General features: G+C 34.5%; 1 protein-coding gene across 3 annotated transcripts in view; it reads right to left on the bottom strand.

Annotated features, from left to right (window-relative positions):
- Nucleotides 1–7949: 7949 nt before the first annotated feature.
- The window catches only part of LOC149795137 (E3 SUMO-protein ligase RanBP2-like), a 135563-nt gene continuing 121976 nt past the window's right edge, over nucleotides 7950–21536 (bottom strand). For 2 of the 3 annotated variants that reach the window (XM_089964845.1, XM_089964847.1), the window contains exons 29-31: nucleotides 17223–17328; nucleotides 14689–14781; nucleotides 7950–9666 (exon numbers count right to left, since the gene is read on the bottom strand). In XM_089964845.1, the coding sequence (XP_089820971.1) occupies nucleotides 9653–9666; nucleotides 14689–14781; nucleotides 17223–17328 (213 nt within the window). In that variant the 3' untranslated portion in view covers nucleotides 7950–9652. The remainder of the gene's footprint in view (nucleotides 9667–14688; nucleotides 14782–17222; nucleotides 17329–21536) is intronic. The other variant, XM_089964846.1, reaches the window with a different exon arrangement.

The raw sequence follows: 21536 nt of genomic DNA, 5'->3' as shown, positions 1-21536 counted from the left end.
CCTCCACACCTGGAAGTCTCTAACCAGTGTAGGATTTAGATTGTGATTTGTAAACAGTTTCAATTAACTAAAATTAACATTTATATACTAGGAGACTGCATTTTTAGTGGAGCTATTGCACTTAAATTAAAACTTGCTTCCCATGTTAAGAGATCTTGCAATAAGTATTAATGAGAAATGAACAAAGAGATCTTGTAATAAGTATTAACGAGAAATGAAAAAAGAGATCTTGTAATAAGTATTAACGAGAAATGAAAAACAGCTATTGGTAATGTTCATCTTATTTATGTTTGTAATGTTTTTCGTTGCTTGATTCCAAAGTCTGTTCATATTAAAATATTGTGGTCTTTACTATTTCTGTATTTTAAAAAAACATTAATAAAACATGTAAAATCATCCATTTCTTTTAGTACTTACATGTACATCGAACCAAATTTGTAGGCCAGGCATTGTCATAATTCTAAGCCTCTACGATAATTATTTCTTAAAATAGAGAAATAATTTAATCAAATTCTTTTAATTATCAGTTTCCATTCTTAATTTTATGGCTACTATCTTCTCACAATTATCAAATAGAGTTGTATCATCAAAAGTAAATCCACATTAGTCACTGCACATATAGTGCACATGCCTACCAGTGTTTGAACTAAGATGTCGAAATATAATTAAAACAAAATGTGTTTTCATGAAATTATTTCCCTATTTCAAGGCGCACACATACACACACACACACACACACATATATATATAGCAAGACTACTATTTTCTCAGAATGCTCTGGTTGCCTGATGTTAGGGTAATGAGACTGGATGGGATATCATGCTGCATGTATGTCATATGCCTCAATGCTTGATAGCACTTTATACAGGCCCCCAATGGCAGTGTAGTTTAAGACCTTACCATGCAAGCTCTGGGTTTATACACTCTCATTAATAATGCAATGGCATAAAACCCATGAGGGTGTTAGAAACATGGTGTTTACCATATAACGTCTAGCTGGATTTAACCTCAGATACATCAGCACCTATCACAGTATGGAGCTGTTATTGATTTGATACTTTCTTTCCAAGCACCAACCAATAAGTTAAAACTGAAGACTTTGTAGTAATTAAAACAGGCCTTAAGATAGCCTGGACTACTAAATTTTAGTTTCTTGGTAGAACATTTTTATCACATTGTAATTCAAATAATTCTTCCTGCTGATCGGAGCATCCATTATAAACACACTTCCACATCAACAGCAGCAACAGAACTCGTACTGAATTTCAAAAATATATATTCCTTGGTATACTTTATCTTATCACTAACCAGGTCACTTAAGAAAACAGCCTGCAGCATTTTATTCACATCCAATGATGGGTGTCTTGCTTGTCACTGTAACATTTTAGTAAGGCAAATGTATATAGTCATGCAAGTTGCTTGTTACTCTAGTTGAAAAACGTGAGCACATGTCCTCTTCATTTCATCACACTCCTGTTATTTAATACAGAATTTCATGTTTCTTATAATTCATGTAATACATCTAGTGGGAAAAAGTTGCCAAACACATCCAAGTGATTTGCAGAAGACAGGTGGTAAGGAATTCTTATGGCATCAACTTTAAACATTAATATTTAACCAGGACATGTGCCACAAAAATGTAGTCTTATCAGTGTTTTGTATTGACTAAAATAATGCTCACATCTTTCCTTTAAAATACTTAATAAACTGCATGGCAAGTAACCACTGCACAAACAATGACAGGAGTGGAGAAGTGCTGAAAGGGTACAAAAATCATCTTCTGATAACAAAAAAACCTCCCTGAATCTAAAGCAAAATGTAACATAAACTTAATGACAATCAGTTCCTTTAGGATAAATGTAATTCCCCTTTTCACTTTTGTAGACGTTTTCCTTTCCATTTAGAGTGCCCCCAAGTTTTCTGGTATCCCTGAATTATTAATCTTTTCAAAATACATATATTTCAGTATTTTTATGGTATAATTTCTAGGCATGAGAAATATTTTCAAGTCAAGGGACAATGAATTATGACTAGATGAAATTAACAGGACTGGATGAATCATATCTTTAGGTAATTAAATAGTACCATCTGACACTTTTATAATAATAATAATAATAATAATGGAGATTTAGTTTAGCACTTACCCATACAAGCGCTAAGCACTCTACATTGTTAAATAAAGACAAAAAATGCATTTAGACATAATATTAGTGTAACAATTAAGGGACAATTCCAAACAGGGCCAGCTGTAGGCTGTTTTGGCTCGCTCCACGTGTTAGTGATTTTTAAAAATACATCTACAGAAAGTAATTTTAAAGCAATGAGACAAAATTTTCAGTTCAATGTCATATAAAACTTTAAAAAGTTTATTTTCAAAAGCCGTGCTCACAAGGGACCCTGCCAAAATGAACAAAATCGGGCCCACACGTTTGCTAAGGCCGTTACTGAACAGATATGTGGATAGTTTGCACAGATACTACTACTACTACTACTAAGATAATAACAGAAATGCAAGTATTATTATATTCTTGATAAATATATAAAAGGAAAATACTACATACAAGACAAAATGCTTAATAAAAAGAATACAGGAGAAAAATAGTTCACTGCAAAGAGGTGAGTTTACAGGGCTTTATTGAAAGATGTCACAGTTTCATTATTTTGAGGTTCAAGAGGCAGACTATTCCAGAGAGCTGGGCCCTGATAATCAAAAGATCATTCTCCGAAGGATTTTAATCTAACATTGGGAGTAATGATAGTATGAATATCAGGAGATGAATGCAAACACCTGAAAGAGAGTCTATACACGATGAATTCTGCAAAGTATTTAGGGCTGGATGTATGGAAAGACTTGAAGCATGGAGGCAATACTTTTTATTTAATCCTGGGAGTAACCAGAAGCCAGTGAAGGGTACCAATCATAGAAGACAAGTGCTCACTCCGAGGAATTTTATTGACAAAAAAAGTAGGCACATTTTGCTAGACCACAGCAAGCAATAACTTCAAGTAATCAAAACTGTGTGCGTGTCATTTGGATTTTTTTAACGTAGCTTTAATAATTTTGCAGTCATATCCCTTCAATGTCTGAAGTGAGGCAGTTTATAGTGATGTCTAGCACTGGGACATCATACTGCAGACACGTTGCATCATGCCCCACCCAGCCACATTATCCTGACACCAGGCTGATCAATCCTAACAGTAACCTCTTAATGCTGAGCACCAAGCAAGGCAGCAGTTAGTACCCTTTTTGAAAGTCTTTGATATGACTCAGCCAGGGTTCGAACCCACAACCTCCTGCATCCAAGGCAGACACACTAACCACTAGGCCAGTAGAGCGGTCAACTGGAACTGTGAAGTGCACGTCTAGAAAGTGACATTGAGAGCTGTATCCGACTCTTGAAAATGCACATAATAAATGGCAAAATATTGCTAATGAAAGAACGAAAATATCTTCAATACAGGTGATGTAGCATTTTGTTCGATTGAAGCTTAAGATTTATCATAATTCAAATTTTACATTGTAACTCAGCACCAGAAATTAGATAGTAGTAGGGATGTACACACTTGCAAATGTTGATTGATAAATACAGAAGTATGGTTCATGGGGCAAATGAAAATGTCTTCAAAAAGGTGAAATACTCAGTCCTTACCACTTAAAATTTAAGTTGCCATACAATTATATAGTCTACATAGTTGTAGGGGAAAGTCCCTCACACATACCTTAAAACATCATTTATGCATTTAAATAGGTCCAGACTTCAAAATAAGCATCAAAACTTGAGGATTTAAAAAAGGATAACCAAGTTTAACCAAAAGAGACAAAAAACTTAAAAATTCCACTTTTGTCTAGTCAGTGCCCCGAATGTCTTCTTTAAATGGACACCCAGGTTCTGAATTGAAAACTGCCCCATGAGTTGGTATATTTTTAAATAAAGGGAGGCTTCTTGCTACATTAATTCAAGATGCCTGGCAGCACCAGACTTTTGTAAACAAACAAAAAATATTCTTGTCCAATATTTAGTAAATCTTGCTCGCCAAAACCTTTATCTCATTTTGATTCAACTCTTGCACTGCTTCTAAGTCATTTTATCGTAAGTCAGGGTGGAAGATGGACTCCCAATGTTTGTGCAAAATTACTTCTAGCCAGAATATGGCCAAGTTGGCAAAAATAGGATCAAAATAATCAGTACAACTATTGATTTTGCATGTCAGATGAAGAAAATGCTTCTCAAAATACTATTAAAAGTTTTAAAAAAGTAATAATGCTTTACTACATTTGTTGCAGAACCTAAAATGGTAATCTCAAAAACATGTTAGAAATGTGCAACAATGTCCATAATGCCAGACCTCTTTTCATATATCTTCATGATGAAATATTCTATTTTTAACAGTAACAGACCTGGATGCATCCAGTGGGTCATAATTTGCTTCAAACTGGGTTACATAAATTCAAGTTTTCACCCAGTTTCATGGGTCATATCAATTTTTGCATGAATTCCACAGAACCAAACACTTATTTTTCTACATCTCCTTTTTTTTGACAGGAAAATAGATAGAATGGAAACGATTTACTTTATTTCTTAAAGCAATGCATTAAAACAAAAGGTGTTCAGTGGAATGTCTTCAACTCAATACAAGAAGTAAACTTCTTTGGGCTGTCTAGGTGAGATAGCAAATTCAGCAGTGACCAATTCGCCTGGATCACCCTTCTGTGTGAACCCAGTGATTTGGATTTTTAATGTACTTCAACAATTTTTCAGTCTTATAGCTGACATTTAGCATTATGTCCCACCCATTCACATTATCCTGACACTATGCCGAGCAGCCCTAACACGAACCTCTTAAAGCTGCATGCCAAAAGAGGCAGCTGTTAGAACTATTTATATAAATATTTGGTATGACTCGGTTGGGGGTTTGAACCTGCATCTGAGGTGGATGCTTTAACCACTTAGGCTACTGGAGCGGCTGTGTGGACTCTGTATCTGGATTCTCCAACAAATGTGCATTGTTGAAAAACTGACAATCAGGCAACTCTTCCATTTTCAGAGTGAATGATACATGCTTCTTCCTTATAACAGTTATTTTCACTTGCTGTTTTGATACTTGACAATACATACTAGTAATGGTGGAGACACTCATTTGTGCTTTGAATTACTTAAATTCAACATGGTCCGAGATTTGTTTGCCAAGATATGCTTGGAGTTGCATTTTCTAATTTAAAATGCTAACAACTCTTTCAACCACTTACTATTTATGAATCAAATCACGTTTTTTTTGTAAATGACGTTCCATTTCATGCTTTTTTGCATTGTAAGAGGAACATAGTTTTTAATAGTGTTCAGTATTTCCAGTTTACTGACTTGTATCTGCTTGGTGTGTGTGTGATTTGGATTGTTAATGTAACTTTAACAATTTTTCAGTCATATCGCTATGATGTCTGCAGTGTGGCAGTTTATAGTGATGTCTAGCACTGGGGCATCATGTCGCAGACATGTAGCATGATGTCCCACCCAGTCACATTATCCTGACACCAGGCCGACCAGTCCAAACACTAACATCGTAATGCTGAGCGCCAAGCGAGCAAGCTGTTAGTACCATTTTTGTAAGTCTTTGGTATGACTCGGCTGGGGATCAAACCCACGACCTCCCGCATCTGAGGCAGACGCTCTAACCACTAGGCCACCAGAGCAGTTATCTACTTGGTAAATGTGTTGCAAATACTTCTCTCCTTTAAAGAGGACATAACCTTAATTTGATGCAACACTAATGATGCCATATGATCTAGGGCACCTTTATTCCAGTAATATCTGTTAAGAAACAATTACAATGCACCCAAAACTTACATCATGTTGATGAATACACATAAATGTTTCAACTGAAGTCTTATTATTCAAAAAATCAAAAACCACATAAAACAAACTTTTTATACCAATAACAAACTCTGAGCAAAATCCATTAACAGCTGCTCTTTAAAGAGGCATCTTTACTACAAAAACAAGAATGAAAGTATTTAACTAATAACTAATACAACATAATACACAAACACAAATAACTATTAAAAATCTGCTATAATGGGGCGTCTGAAAATAAACAGTATTAAGGGATAGAGGATTTGAATTCATAAGATTTTGTGTTAGTAACTCCCAAAGATACTGTATAAATTCCCCAACAATTTTATTCTTGGAATCATCACTGATGTATTTTGCAAGGTCTGCGAGAAGAATTTATTGCAAAGACAAGTTGGCTGAAGCAAAAGTTACCGTTAATGACAAGGCTTAAGACCATGTATTCAGTGCAATCTATGAAGTACTAAGCAAAGATTTATTACAATACATTTTTGTTACAAAGCAAAAGAGAATCAGGGTGAAGAAAAGCTTTATTACTTTTCTCTTACACACACAACATGACAACGTTGCAGCCATGTTTACACAGTGACACTACACTGGTCTGGATAACTTTCACAAAACAAAGGGCATTTTAATCCTCTAAAACAATATCAGATATTTTAGTCTTGACAACAGCTATACAGATGAGGACCAGATCTTTGTGTATCATAGAAACTAGTGTTTACAAACTTCATGTTTTCTTATGAAACTTCAAATTCAAAAGTATGACAATAAATTTACCATAGTTGACAGAGATGGTTGCATGACAAAACTAAGTGTTTATATTTTCCAAATATAAATGAACTATTGCCAGAGTTTGTAATATATTTCATCATTTTCAAGAAAGTTTCAAGGTTCAAAACCGGTTTTTCAAGGTGCATCATTACATGTATTTTTAACGGATACATAAATTAAAATTTATGCAAACATAAGTTAATACAATTACTTGATACAAGGAACCTTTCTTGAAACTTTATTTTAAAAGAACACAGTCAGAGTATGAAATAGTTTTTCCCATTAATTCTATACAACATACACCCTGGCATTAGAATAATGTACAGTCACTTAACAGTGTTCCTTTACACTGTGTAAATAACACTATTAAAAAGTCCACAATATTTTCGGAGTTAATTTTTCAGCACCTGTAGCTTATCCTGCCATTTTTCAAGAGCGCCAAGTTAAGCAATTTTGTACTTAACACCTTTCCTCAAACTATTTGAGGTCATGATGAAGGAAATGTTCCTAAAGGTCTCTTCTTTCAATGCAGAATCAGCAGCAGCAGCTGTCATCGTCTCATAGACCTCTTCATCAAAAACAATTTCATGCCAAAGGCTTCTCATCTTGCAGTGTGAACCACCATTTGGAGAATGCAGTGGGGTTTTTTTCAGCTGCATGTCACCATAGAGCACATAAATCAATATCCTTCTGGAATAACTTTCATAGCAAAGCTGTCTGAGAAATATCTCATAATCCAAACTTTATACTTTTTGTCATCTATCCTCCAAGCTGGATTCAGCAACCATGTACTTTTGAAGTGTAAAAATGATTCAAATTTAAACCGACTACATCCAGACGTCATACGATTGAAAGCTGTAGGAAATTTTCATTCCAGCAAATAATTATCAAGATTTTTCCCCTTCTTTTCTTTTTCATTTAAATTTGTAGAACTAAATCTATTTAATAATTCCTTAACAAAGACTTTTCGAGGTACCCAGAAATTTTCGTACTTTTCAATGTGTTTTCAAGGTTCTGATAGACAATTCTTTTATCGAGTCTATTCAAGGTTCCCTACGGACCCTGTATTTCACAATTTCTATTTTATAGTTGCAGTCACTCTGGGCAAAAATTGACATGCATACAGTACATACTGCATGGCCCTGAGATGTATTAATCCTGATTAGCAAAAACTGGTTACATTGCTTAGAATTAAATATTAAAATGGGTAACAAGTCTGGAGGCCGGATTTTACCTGTCGAGATATCACTTATTCTCAGTGTAAGTATTGCTTTTGCATTCTTTTAATCTATGACAAATGTTTTCATTACTTTTACAAAAACAGGGAACTCAAAAGGAAATCATTTATTCATGATTATGTACATGTATGTATCAAAGAAGCAATTTACACATCAAGAAATGACAGAACACAATAAATACATTACAAATGAATAAAAAGTTCAGTTCCAAATTTTAGTAAATAGAGATTTAGATACAAGTTTTAATACCACCTTGTACAGATCAACTGCTATGACAACAATTTTCTACAGTCTTTGAACATGTAATCTGAAATATGTACAAGTTTCCTGATTATGTGTATGGCACCTGGACAAAAGAAAGAAGAACTGTATAGCAAACCTTTATCAATATGGGTAACAAGTCTGGAGGCCTGATTTTACCTTTAGAGTGATCTCTCTTATTCCACTGCTTTTGCATTCTTTTGCTCTAAGACAAAATTTTAATTGCCCTTACAAAAACAGGGAACCAAAAAGGAAATCATTTATTCATGATTATGTACATGTACATATCAGAGAAGCAATTTACACATCAAAAAATGACAGAACACATCACACAAATTATCGTTATAAAATAAAATACAAAAAATGAATTCTTCAGTTCCAAATTTTAGTAAATTGATACAAGTTTTAATATCACCTTGTACAGGTCAACTGTTATGACATCAATTTCTAGTCTTTGAGCATGTAATCTGAAATATGTACAAGTTTCCTGATTATGTGTATGGCACCTGGACAAATGACAGTAGAAGAACTGTATAAAAAAGATCAATTAAAAATATTTTTTTCACTAATGATGATTATTTTATAATAATATGAAAAAGAACTCTTATAAATATTATCATCATCATCATTATTACAATTATTGTTGAGGTAAACATTGCAGAGATGAAACAGTATCACTCCAATATAAAATTCTTAGATAAAAATGCTGGGGGTGGGTGGGTGTGGAAGGACCCAATTGTACAAGGTAAATTTTTATGCACCACATAAAAAACTATTCATGTCGTCTACTGCAGAAAAATTGTATATTTTCTTTGATATTTTTTCAAAATGCCTGATCTGAAAGCAATCTATTATCTTTATTAGAAACAACATTGTCTGTTTGATCCATTGAGTTCAATGGTTCTTTTATTTAAAATCCCTGGAATCAACTATTAAGATTGAAGAATTACAGTTCCCATCTAGTGTCTCTTCACCATCTCTCCTTAACTCCAACTCTGTTACTGTCTGCCCATCGGTACTCATTAATCCATCAGTAACAATTTTATTCTTTTTACTTTGCTTGCTGGATCATTCAAATCATTATTACTTCTTACAAATTGTTTCTTGATGGTGTATTGGTTTACCTTGTTACTAAACTTTTTAAGTTTCTGAGAAAAGGTTAATTTTTTTTAAATTTGTAACAGGCAGTCACACCTTGTCGATTTTACTAAATCTCCTGTAGTCCATCAATTTTACTCTCCCTTCCTTTTGTCTGTGTGTAGTTAGTGGTTGTTTATCCAGTCACTGTACGTGGGTTTTTTTAATACCTGCTTGCTCTTAAATGATACAATGCACAAAAAAACTACTGTCTAGAGAGGATGATTTGATGAGTACATTAATAGAAAGTTTCACTTTTAAAGTACAATTGAAACCTTTAATAACTGTTGGTCTTGAACTTTCAACACTACTAGGTTTTACTGTATTCATAAAAAATTTCTGCAGCCTTGGAAAATAAGGTCTTTCACAGCTTTCAAAGCAAACAGGGTAGTCTACTTAATTATTTGGATCTGAAATATAAACAAAAATATATCATTTAAAACCAATATTATGAAGCTTATCAGACAAATGCTGATAAATTAGTTTTGCCCACTAACTAAAGCACTATGCCAATAATGCTCTTCCACTTCACTAATTTTTAAGGACTGCTACAGTAGAAAACATTTTTAAAATAATAAGACAATTGAGATGTTATTCCTATCAGTTCATTCCTGATTTATAGGAACAGAAATCAGTGGTGCCAATGTGTGTGTGTGTGTGTCTGCATGTTTCAGATATCAAATTAAATATTTCTCGAGAATGGACAGAAAAATAATCATCAAAATGTTTTTAAACCCAAACATTTCACTAAATCAACCTAATAAAATGATCATAACCATTAAGTCTTTAATTTTCCTGCTACCGCATGATTTTCAACTATTTGACACAAAATACTATTACAAATGCTTCAATATATATATACCCTATTCACTCACACCTAGCAGATATGACAAATTTCACCACTGTCAATATCCATTACTATAGAAATCAACAGAGAAACCTATTTCACCAGCATGACAGTAACTAAAGCATTTATTCTGAATCACTTTAAACTTGTGGGTACCAAATGTCATGGCATCGTTAGAAAAAGAAGAAGAAAAAATCAGACTCCTTCATTTCTCTAAATTCCAATTTGAGAAGGAAAGGAAAAAAACCCACAACCCTACAACCCAAAGCATGCAAAAATTTATTGAGATATCATCAAGAGACAATGTATTTAACTCTTTAAAATCTAATACAGACACTTCCATTCATTCTGACACAGAGTCTTGATGCTAACTGTATCTACTGGTTGAGTAGGAACCATATATACTCACTTATAAGATGAGTCCAACTGTAAACTGCACAGACCCATATCTGCCATCACATAATGCAATGGCACATCTAAGTCTGTGCATTTTGTTAGCAGTAATCAGTAAAACAAACAACACAGACCCTGATCTGCAGGTGCATTATACTAGGGCAGTGTTACGAGTCTGTGCTCTTAAATTAAGTAAAAGACAAGAGTGAAAAACAAGCTTTGTAAAATTTAACAAGTAATTTATTTCCTTAGAATACAAAGTGAAAATGAGAAAAAAGAACTTATGGTATTGCGATTTAAATCCAAAAATAATCCAAGAATTAAAGACACATGTCCTAGTAATTTAAAGTCCTGAACATAATTCAGTCAGTAAAACTCCAGAAGAGATCCAAAACTGAAGCTGATGACATGTCTGTGATAGCTATTGAAGTGCTGATATGTCAAGCCTTTTGTTGAATCACAAATTCAAGGTCTGATATCAGTATAAATTCCAGTAAATGTCTCTATCCAAGAATTTTATCTGAGCACTTTTTTATTTTCAGAGAAAAAAATCACTTGAATTCAATAATTTGAAGAAAATAAAATTCAGCCCAAACAGGCTACAACATATAATACTACTTAAACATGCTAGATGTTAAAACATGACTCATCAAATCCTCACAATCACAAGATTTTTTAGTTCTCTACTTGACCTCAGGTCACAATTAGCATTTTCTATATATAAAAAAATAATACCTAATGGAAAATAACCTTCTAGAATGTTAATGCGTCTTGTTTACTTAACAACACAATAGTCAACAAAACCCTGAACCAAATCAACATATTTACTCCTTCTTGTTTACCTGAATAATAATTCTAATATTAAGCTCATACACATAAAGAATAAATTTGCTATTAGTTGTTGACATAAATGAAATAATTTTTTTAAATATGTCAATCAGGTCAAGCAGAAATGAACTCAGTTTTGGACAAGGTCAAGTCCAGCATACAATGTTACATTACAATAGCATGTAATCAAATAAAAAATTGTATATAAAAAAACAAACAAACAAACAAACAATTAAATTAAATATACATATCAGGCAGTTCAGGATCTTTGTTGTTTGCAGTTTGATCCCACTTATAAGCAAGTATATACAGTAAGTTATTAGTTTGACTCCACTTATAAGCGAGTATATAAGTTTGCAGTTTGACTCTACTTATAAGTGAGTATATACAGTAAGTTACTCATTACTAATGCTTGAGATGAATGCTGAGATCAAGATGGTGACAATCATTTGTATGCATATATCAGCTCCACTATTTGTATTCGGACTTCATTTACTTTCTTTTCCGAGCTCTCAAAGACTATTATCAAAATGAAGTCAGTTAGGGATTAGTTGCTCAAACAAAGCCAATGACAACAAACTAGACCTTATTGAAACACGGCCTGTCTTTTCAATATATTAATAGTTTTCATCTTCTCATCCATCACAAAGCTGCTAAGACTGGTTTTTTTAAAAAAAAGTAGAAAACTTTAAAGGCAGTAGCAGTGTTTTATGTTTTTAAAGCTTATGGCAGGCAGTAGCAGTTGTCACACTTGAGAAATACCATTGTTTTGTGCCTGATACAGAGCTGCCAACCCTCCAGACTTACAAGTAGTGAAAAGTGGAATAAAAACTAGCAAATTTTAAACACAATTAGTGAAAAATTATACAATAGAACTAGCTCCATCAAAAATTATATAATGAAACTAGTTCCATCAACTTTAATGGTCAGCAGCACAATATATGAAAATCTCCCAAAAAAATTGGAACATTATTTACACTGATTACATTGTACAAATTTACTTGCAGACAAATTTACTGATATACACAAACTTCATGCTATTTGTCATAATTTGATGCTGTGGCAGACTTCAACTTCCTCAATTGGTAAATATGTTTTCAAAACAATTCTGGTTTCTTGCCTGCTGTTTAATCTTGGTGACTAAAATTGGTGCAAGTTTTCAGCACCTAGGGAGGCACTAAAGTTTGTCTTATTTTTCCAAACAATAAGAATAAGAAATGCTCTTTCATGTCACTGTTGCTGATCTCCAGCTGTTAAGAAAACTCACAAACAGTGCTTGGAGCTTGGAGGACTTGAGTAGGAAGCAGCTGAAATCTGTTGTGGGTGCTCTTTATTTTTCTAATATCTATGTTTTTTGCTAGCACATTGTTCTGCCACATACCCACATATGTATTATTATATAGTACATGTATGACAGGTTAATTGTAAGCAACGATACAAGTCCCTATATACATTCCCAATTCTAAAATCTGCAGCACACAACTGTGTGAAAAGCATAATGTACATAGATGTTTGATGGCTGAATGCATGTCCATGTTTTGGTGTACTACAATCTATACTTGACTTTTTTTTGGAATACATATCATTCCCCTTGGAGGTGAAAACATTTTAACTGTAGTGTAGCTTAATTATGAAACAGAAAATAAATCGTTGAATGATTAATGATTAGTGTTGTTGGCACATGTGTTAACTCAAGCAAATTATGATTTATGCTGATCTTTCAATAACTCAAATCTTCCAAGACTCAAAGCTGTTTTCATTTAGTGTCTGTATTAAAACAATTACAGATGCTACATTTATGTACATGGGCCCTGTTTTTCTTCATGAGGATTTGTAAAACTTCTGTTTCAAATAATAGATTATATACTTCAGATTGCCTGTTACAGGGCAAACTAACAACTGGATCTACTTCTAACATTGCCACTAGCAATACATGGCTGTTATTGGCATCAGTGACCACTACTGCTACTTTGACTAGCACTTAATGGGATAAAATTATTTTGTTCCTGAATTAAGTCAATTGAGAATTTAAAAATTTGTGATTTTTTTTTGCATGCAACCTGAATCTGTGAATCAATGGCTCGAGTTGTGAAATTCACGCCAAGATCGTGAGGGCTGGCAGGTCTGCAGAAACATGCAATCCCCTTAGGTTATTGCTAACTGAATGAAGGCAAGGACAATGAAAATTCAGTTACGTATAAGGCAGGGTTCATACAGATCAGGAGAGCTGAAATTCATTGACTTTTCAATGACCAGTTTTCAGTTTTCAATGACTACTCATGGAATCAAGTGTTCTGCTTCAGTTACTAATTTAAATACAACAATTATAAAAACAATACAGAAATAAATAAATATAATATGAAAGGGAAATTATATCTAAAAAGAAAACAACTGTAACACAGATGCTAACCGTTGCCCTTTAGCTTCTATACTTTCTTCTCAAGATACAACTTCAGATATGTTGCCAGGATTTTATTTAATGGGGGACCCCACTTGTTAAAAAAATAAGGGGCAAGAACAAAAAGGAAGGAGGAAATTTCACTATACACCCAACACTTCATCTTTAAAAGATGTTGCCTCTAGCTGTATACACATTAATCTGTTGATTTTCTGAGCTCAATCTGTTCCTTGCCAGTATGTGAATATTGTTCTGTGCTGAGATGCTCCAGCTGATGGGGCATACACACTCAATTCAAAGTTCAATTTCAGTCAAGGCACATATGCTAAAATTCTCATTTTTAACATTTCTAGCTCCAATAATTCATAGTTTTAAAATAAATTTTCATTCATGTCTTCAGGTAGTAGGCCTATTTGCCAAATTGAATCATCTAAAATGAACTGCGCTGTGATTGAGCCCTTTTGGATTATCTTGGTAGCCTGTAAACATGTGTTGGTAAATCTTCCTTGATGCATGGTTCAAGCTATGACAATGTCTTGTCCAGGATCTAATGTGACAATTAAACTTAGTGATGTCAATGTGTGTTAATGACATCATGGAAAAGGGGTGCTCTGCATGATATCTGATTACTTCATGTGGATGACGATATTACAAACCGTCACACAACATAAAATAAATCACTTGAAAGTAAAATCTTCAGTCACTTTTTATTTTTAAGCAAAATCTCAAAGCTTCAATGTCTTTCAATGACCTAGGTGAATTATCAATGACTTTCAAAGCCTTGAATTGAGGTGTCGATTTCTCAATTATAAAAACAAAGCTCCACTGCAAATGTCTTCATGAAATTTCAATACTGTTTAACTAAAAGACTTATTATTAATATTACCGTAAAACTTGGACTAAAAAGTGTGAAGTTACGGATTAAATGCAGCAGCTATTAGTATCTGCACATCAACTCTTGCCTACCTGTATCCGCAGTCAAGAGAGTAGCAAGGACTGACTGGGATCGTTGTGGTTTGGGAGGACTTGCACTGGCCCCGATGTTCTCAATCTCTGGCCCTAGTGGTAATTAATTAGTTTCAATAGTTTTTGCACAGATGTGCTTTGTATTTAAAAACAAACATCACAACAACACATAACATTTATGCCAATCAACTATACACAGATCTCTAAAAAGTTTGATTCATTTTAAGCTGTACATATTGAAGTCTGAATTAGTCATCCAGGTAAAGGAAACTTGGATAGAACCACTGACTCTCAATCATTAATCACTGATGATGCATATACCAGCTTAAATATTATTAAACCCACAGCATGGCAACAAAGCGAGTGAGCCATTGATAGAGTACTGTGAATTCAGTTATGTTTGCTGTAGAAACTTGAAATAGTTGTTATCCTTCAAAAATATGACATTTCTGTTGGTATTTATATTTGTGGAGAAGGAGAAGCCATGTTTTCAAAAAATATTTTTCACTGTGTCTCTGTATTTCTGGCATGTAACAACCATGAAACTCGCAAAACGTTTCACTTCCTGAAAATTTGAGAATTCTCAGTACTCAGGCCACTGCTTTTCTACAAAATACTTGATTCAAAGTATTATTTTTCTATGACGCAGCCCCTAGAATGACAATATCAGATCATATAGGAGCTATAAACTGTGCTTGAACATCTGAATGAAAAGACTACAGTTTGTTGAAGATCTAGAGAAATATTCAGTTTCAGAAAGGCTTTACAAATACTGATGAAAAATTTAAATTTACCATGTGTACTCATTTATCAGTTGAGGCAATCTGCAAACAACAAAGATCCTAATCAACCAAAGCATAATGACATGCAGATCAGGGTCTATGTTGTTTGTTCTACTGACTACTCTTAACAAACTACATAGCCCCAAACATGCCAGTGCACTGTGCAATGGCAGATCTGGGTCTGTGCAGTTCGAAATTGGTTTCAACTTATAGCCAAGTATATATTAATCTGAGATAATCAGTATTTAGCAAATTGTTTCTGAAAGAAATTTTCTTATTTAATCTTATTTAGATAATCTTGGTATCTAGTGCTTGAACTGGACAAGGGTTACATGGAATGTAGTGTCTCTCTTGCCAACCATACTATTTTGCCCCAACCCCAGTTTTACCAAGAAAATCATTTAGAGAGGTCCACTTTCATAAAATCAATCAACATAATATCATCATTACATATTGATGTCATCAATATGATGTCACTTTTTACCTAGATTTATTGAAATGCAACTCTGGGAGATAGGATGTAAAATTATGTGGTTGTGACATGTGTCTCTTATCTAATAAAGAATTTTTTTTACATAATTTTGATAATCACAATGACAGTCCTGTCAGAGAAAATTATAAAGTCTATAAAACCTTTGGAAACCATCAATAACCTGACATAAATGGGACACACAGATTTCCTGACAAAGACTGATGTCATACTGAAAAAAAATTCATCTGCCAACATGTGCTTTTTTCTGCATTTGATAAAAGAAGCCTTTTGAGCTTCAATCTTAAAAAATTACATCAGTTTTAAATACTCATTAACCTATAATTTTAATGTCAATTAGTGACTAGCTAATTTATTAAATACTAGAAAATTTTCTATATCATGATCCATTATTGGTGATGCAAAGTAACACAAGAAAAGGATATCCAACATATAAAAAAAAACATAATTTTGGATTGCTTGCAACCTTAGCTGCACAATAATACTGACTTTCAGAAAAGTTGCACACCTGTATGAACCACTGAAGTCCATCATAAATCTTGTTTAGATGTTTTCACTGTAATTTTCTAAGAAAATTTTTGGGTTGAAGCAGACTGCAAGCATTATCTTGTTTAAATCCTCCAACATTATCTCGACATGTCGTCAAGTCATGAACATGCAGTTATTTTTAGAAAGTAATTTGCATCAAAACAAATATGCCAAGTTGACTGAGACATAAATCTTTTCTTTTTATTGTCAGAACTGTAATTTGTAGACTTGTGAGGAAAAATATAAGGCCAGAATGAACCATTCCTGCCCATAACTCGAGCTTTGCTCACATGCATGGCTACTAAATCCTGTTTGGGGAAAATCTGACAAACACAGCTGCAAGGTTTTAATTGCCCCATGTAAAACTGATATAAGAAACTATGAACATATTACGTGCCATTATGACTCATCTGACAACAAACTACTTTATTAAAAATAAAATAGCAAGACTGGTACAAGGGCATTGCCAGGCCTGAACAATAGATATAACAGGTGTATCAAGGGTACCATAAAATGTTTGCATGTGAACTGTAGCATGACATCAAAAACCAATGTATCTAAACTACAATAACTTTATATATTCTTAAAGCTGAACCCACTGCCGGTTTCAGAAAAGTGATACTTATGTTCTGACATGCTTATGAAGTTGAGACAATGAATGTGTGCACATGTGTGTATGATAACCTGGCAGACAAAAGCATGAGGGCATGATTTTTTAAGTTCTGTCAAGTTACCTTTATCTGACTCAATGTCTGCAGTTGTTTTGGCATCTTCCTTGGCCCTCAATTCCATCTGACAACTATCAACTTTACCTTTAAATTCTCTTGCTATTTCAATATTCTGCAAGTAAAAAACAAATATTTTAAAAATACTGATGTTGAGAATCTAAATTCACATGCTAGGTTGAAATGGTGTGGTACACGCATATACTTCTGGACACAAAACTGAGTCTAAACTGAATCAAGTTTACTTTTTTTTATAGAAATAAACTGGTCCCTACCTGTAACCATACCAGTTCTTCAGTGATGGGATGGCCTGAGAAGGGGAAAATAATAATACTAATATATTTAAAAACCTGGTGCATGGCATGGCTGTCTCCCTTGCAAGGGCATTGTAAATGAAGACCCATCAGATTGCTGAAATGTGGTATAAATACACAACACTCAGTATTATAATCATTTACTTTCTATTAATCAATCTTTATTCTGTGGAAATTTATTTAAAGTTGGTAACTCTCACTTATGAATCTCGATCAGAAGCACACAATTTAAAATATAAGACAAATCTCATATGTGAAATTATCTGAACATGATTTCTCCGTCAGACATTTCTCTTCATGTGGATGATTGCAATGGGTTGATCAACTTACATAATCAATAATCTCAGAGAACAATTCTAATCATCGCCTGCTTGGAAATACTGCTGTTGTTTAAAAGAAAACAAAAATTAACTTTTTTTAGTTGCAGTCATCATACAATTTGTTGCCAAATCATGTAATTCTTTCATAGTGGTAGGAACAATGACTAACAAAATATTTTTTTTAATTATAAATAACACCTGGAGTTTAAGACTTTTTCAATATAACAAGAATTTCATGAAATGATGTGTCTTGCCTGCTCCACTATGACCTATTCTTTGAAGCTTTCATAGTTCATGAAGCAAGAAAATTAGATCATTGACATTGACAGCAGGTCATTGAGGGGGGTGGAGTGTGATTCATATTTTTCACATAGCTTTAACAATTTTTCAATCATATCACTACAATGTCTACAGTGTGGCAATTTATAGTGATCTCCAGCACAAGGGCATCATGCCACAGACATGTTGCATCATGTCCCACCCAGTCATATTATCCAGACACCAGGATGACCAGCATTAATACTAACCTCTTAATGGTGAGTGCCAAGTAAGGCAGTTGCTAAATACTATTTTTATGTGTTTGGTATGACAAGACCAGGGTTTAAACCAGCAACCTCCCACATCCGAGGCAGACACTCTTATCAATCAGACCACCAAGCTGTGGTTATTGAGGTGTTTCATGGTTCTAATATATAAGCCCATAACACTTCAGGACTTACTTTCTAAAGTACTAAGCTAAATGCAAAAAAGTAAATTAATAACTGTTTTGTTTGATGCAGATCACCATGACCTACATTAAACCATGGCAAGTACCATCATTTCTACCCCATTTTTTAAAATGTGCAATATTCTCTGTTGGTGTCCAAAATACTCAGGGACACACAAAAATGCAAAATAATTCTGTCTGAAAACTTAGGGTCGTGTGACTGTCATCTGTCATGTTACCAAATGTACATGCAGAATCAAGACCACAACTTATTACTTTCTCAAGCATGATTTGCATAAATTGTTTACTGACTTATTTGAGGATCTAATAATTGTATAAACATACAGTAAGAAAATAACTGATAAACTTAATTGCAAGTGATGAGATGTGAAAGATAAGCCATGAACACCTCAAGAATAGAATCCCTTGAAGGGACTGATGCATTACTGACTGAAAAGAATTTCCATGACTCCAACATAAGACTGCTTCTAATTTTTGACGAGTATTGAAACCATTTTTGATTTTCTAGAGTAATGAAATGACTTTCTTTTCAGAAGCATTTCAAATCGACACTATTGTAATTATTACCAACTAGACATCAAAACTAGTCTTTCAATGAAAACCTTATGTTAATATGAACGTCCGTACTAGCGGAGCAGCAATAACAGGATGTTCAAGATGGCTACTGTGGCAAGTATACTGAATACTCAAGTGGTACCATTTCACCTAAGACTAATTAGGCCATGTGAAGAAAGTGTGTGTAAAATTTTCTGGCATAGCTCCAAATAGTTTACAGTATGGATAACAAACTATTGCTAATTGACAGATGGACAATGGACAGGCCATCCCATAACCTCTTCTTTAACCAATAAAGCTAACAAACCATATTTTCATAAACAAGTACATACTTTACCTACCTGGTTGCAATTTTGCATTAAAAATCTTACCAGAAATATAAAGTTCTATATACATCTCGACAATTTAAAAATGGATTGTGTAATCCTATTAAAAAAAGAGAATTCCAATCTTATTTGTTTATTCTGCCATTATTTGTCTATCCTATCATTTACACCAATCAGTGCTGAGGTAAACTTTAAAAAGCTGTATGCACAATGCCAAAGCTGACTGCAGAGGACATGACTTGTAAAAGCATATCAAATGACCTACTGAAGAAAGTTCATACATGTGACAAAACAGGGAGGTCAGCTTCAGACAGATCATGAAATCTGCAACACAGGATGATTCTTGTCAACCTGATATTTAGCATGCAAATGGACAAAAAAGACAACTATTCAACAAAATTTCAGTTTTATATTAAAAAATAGTTCATCTCGTCACATCAGTCCTTTCACAGTAACTTGTTGCCTTCATAATGTCTTTATATGTAGATCAGGCTTGTTGTAACCTTTCTTATTACATCACTGCCATTATTCAATGATACCCTTTGATGCTCCTCTGAAAAATTAATTAGCATACAGTTCAAAGTATATAACACACATGAAGCTTTTTGTTGGTAGTCCGTGTGAACTGGCCTTAAGTGCAATATGGTTCAATTTAGAGTACATTATGCAACTGTCGCAGAAGCTCTTCCTGAGGCCTTGTTGGGGTGTCCTTTGCCACCTCATAGTAGGAAAAAAAAAAAGGACCAGTGGTAACAAAGCCTCTTGAAAGTAGTAAATACATTGACATATATATGAAAAAGTTGAAAGGCAAGATGAAGCAAAGTTGTTATCCCCATGTCAACTTTGTGCAGACAGAGACTCAAGCCATCATAATGTAGCTGGTATACCATGTCCATGACTATGTCTCCTGACTAATGGCAGCTGGTATACCTTAGCTGTGCCTCAACTCCTGACTAATGGCAGCTGGTACACCATGGCCATGACTATGTCTCATTACTAGTGGCAAATAGTACACCATGGCCATAACTATGTCTCCTTACTAATGGCAACTGGTACACCATGGCCATGATGATGTCTCCTTACTAAAGCAACTGGTATACCATGGCTGTGACTCAATCTCCTGACTAATGGCAACTTGTATACCATTGCCATGACTATGTCTCCTTACTAATGGCAACTGGTACACCATGGCCATGACTGTCTCCTGACCAATGGCAGCTGGTACACCATGGCCATGATGATATCTACTTACTAAGGCAGCTGGTATACCATGGATGTGACTCAAGTCTCCTGACTAATGGCAACTGGTACACCATGGCCATGACTGTCTCCTGACCAATGGCCACTGGTATACCATGGCTGTGACCATGGCTGTGCCTCAGCCTCCTGACTAATGGCAACTGGTACACCATGGCCATGATTATGTCTCCTTACTAATGGCAGCTGGTATACCATGGATGTGACCATGGATGTGACTCAGTCTCCTGACTAATGGCAACTGGAACACCATGGCCATGATGATGTCTCCTTACTAAAGCAACTGGTATACCATGGTTGTCACTCAATCTCCTGACTAATGGCAACTGGTACACCATGGCCATGACTATGTCTCCTTACTAATGGTGGCTGGTATACCATGGCTGTGACTAAGTCTCCTGACTAATGGCAACTGGTACACCATGGCCATGACTATGTCTCCTTACTAATGGTGGCTGGTATACCATGGCTGTGACTAAGTCTCCTGACTAATGGCAACTGGTACACCATGGCCATGACTATGTCTCCTTACCAATGGTGGCTGGTATACCATTGTGACTATGTCTCCTGTCTTAAGGCAACTGGAATAACATGGCTACAACTGTCTCCTGACTACTGGCAATTGGCACTGATTTACCATGTTCTTGGCTATGGCTATGTCTCCTGGCTAATGGCAGTTATGTCACCTGACTAATGGCAGCTGGTTGTTGTTGTTGTTGTATGGTTTAACGCCATTTTTCAGCACAAGATAGGCTATACATGGCGGTCAGTACAATTGGTGGAGGAAGAACCCTGGAAAACCCCAGGAAGAACCACCGACCCAC

This window comes from Sinohyriopsis cumingii, chromosome 7, assembly GCF_028554795.1.
Source record: "Sinohyriopsis cumingii isolate HCF-2022 chromosome 7, ASM2855479v2, whole genome shotgun sequence".
Taxonomy (NCBI): domain Eukaryota; kingdom Metazoa; phylum Mollusca; class Bivalvia; order Unionida; family Unionidae; genus Sinohyriopsis; species Sinohyriopsis cumingii.
This window is presented reverse-complemented; position numbering and strand designations above follow the sequence as displayed.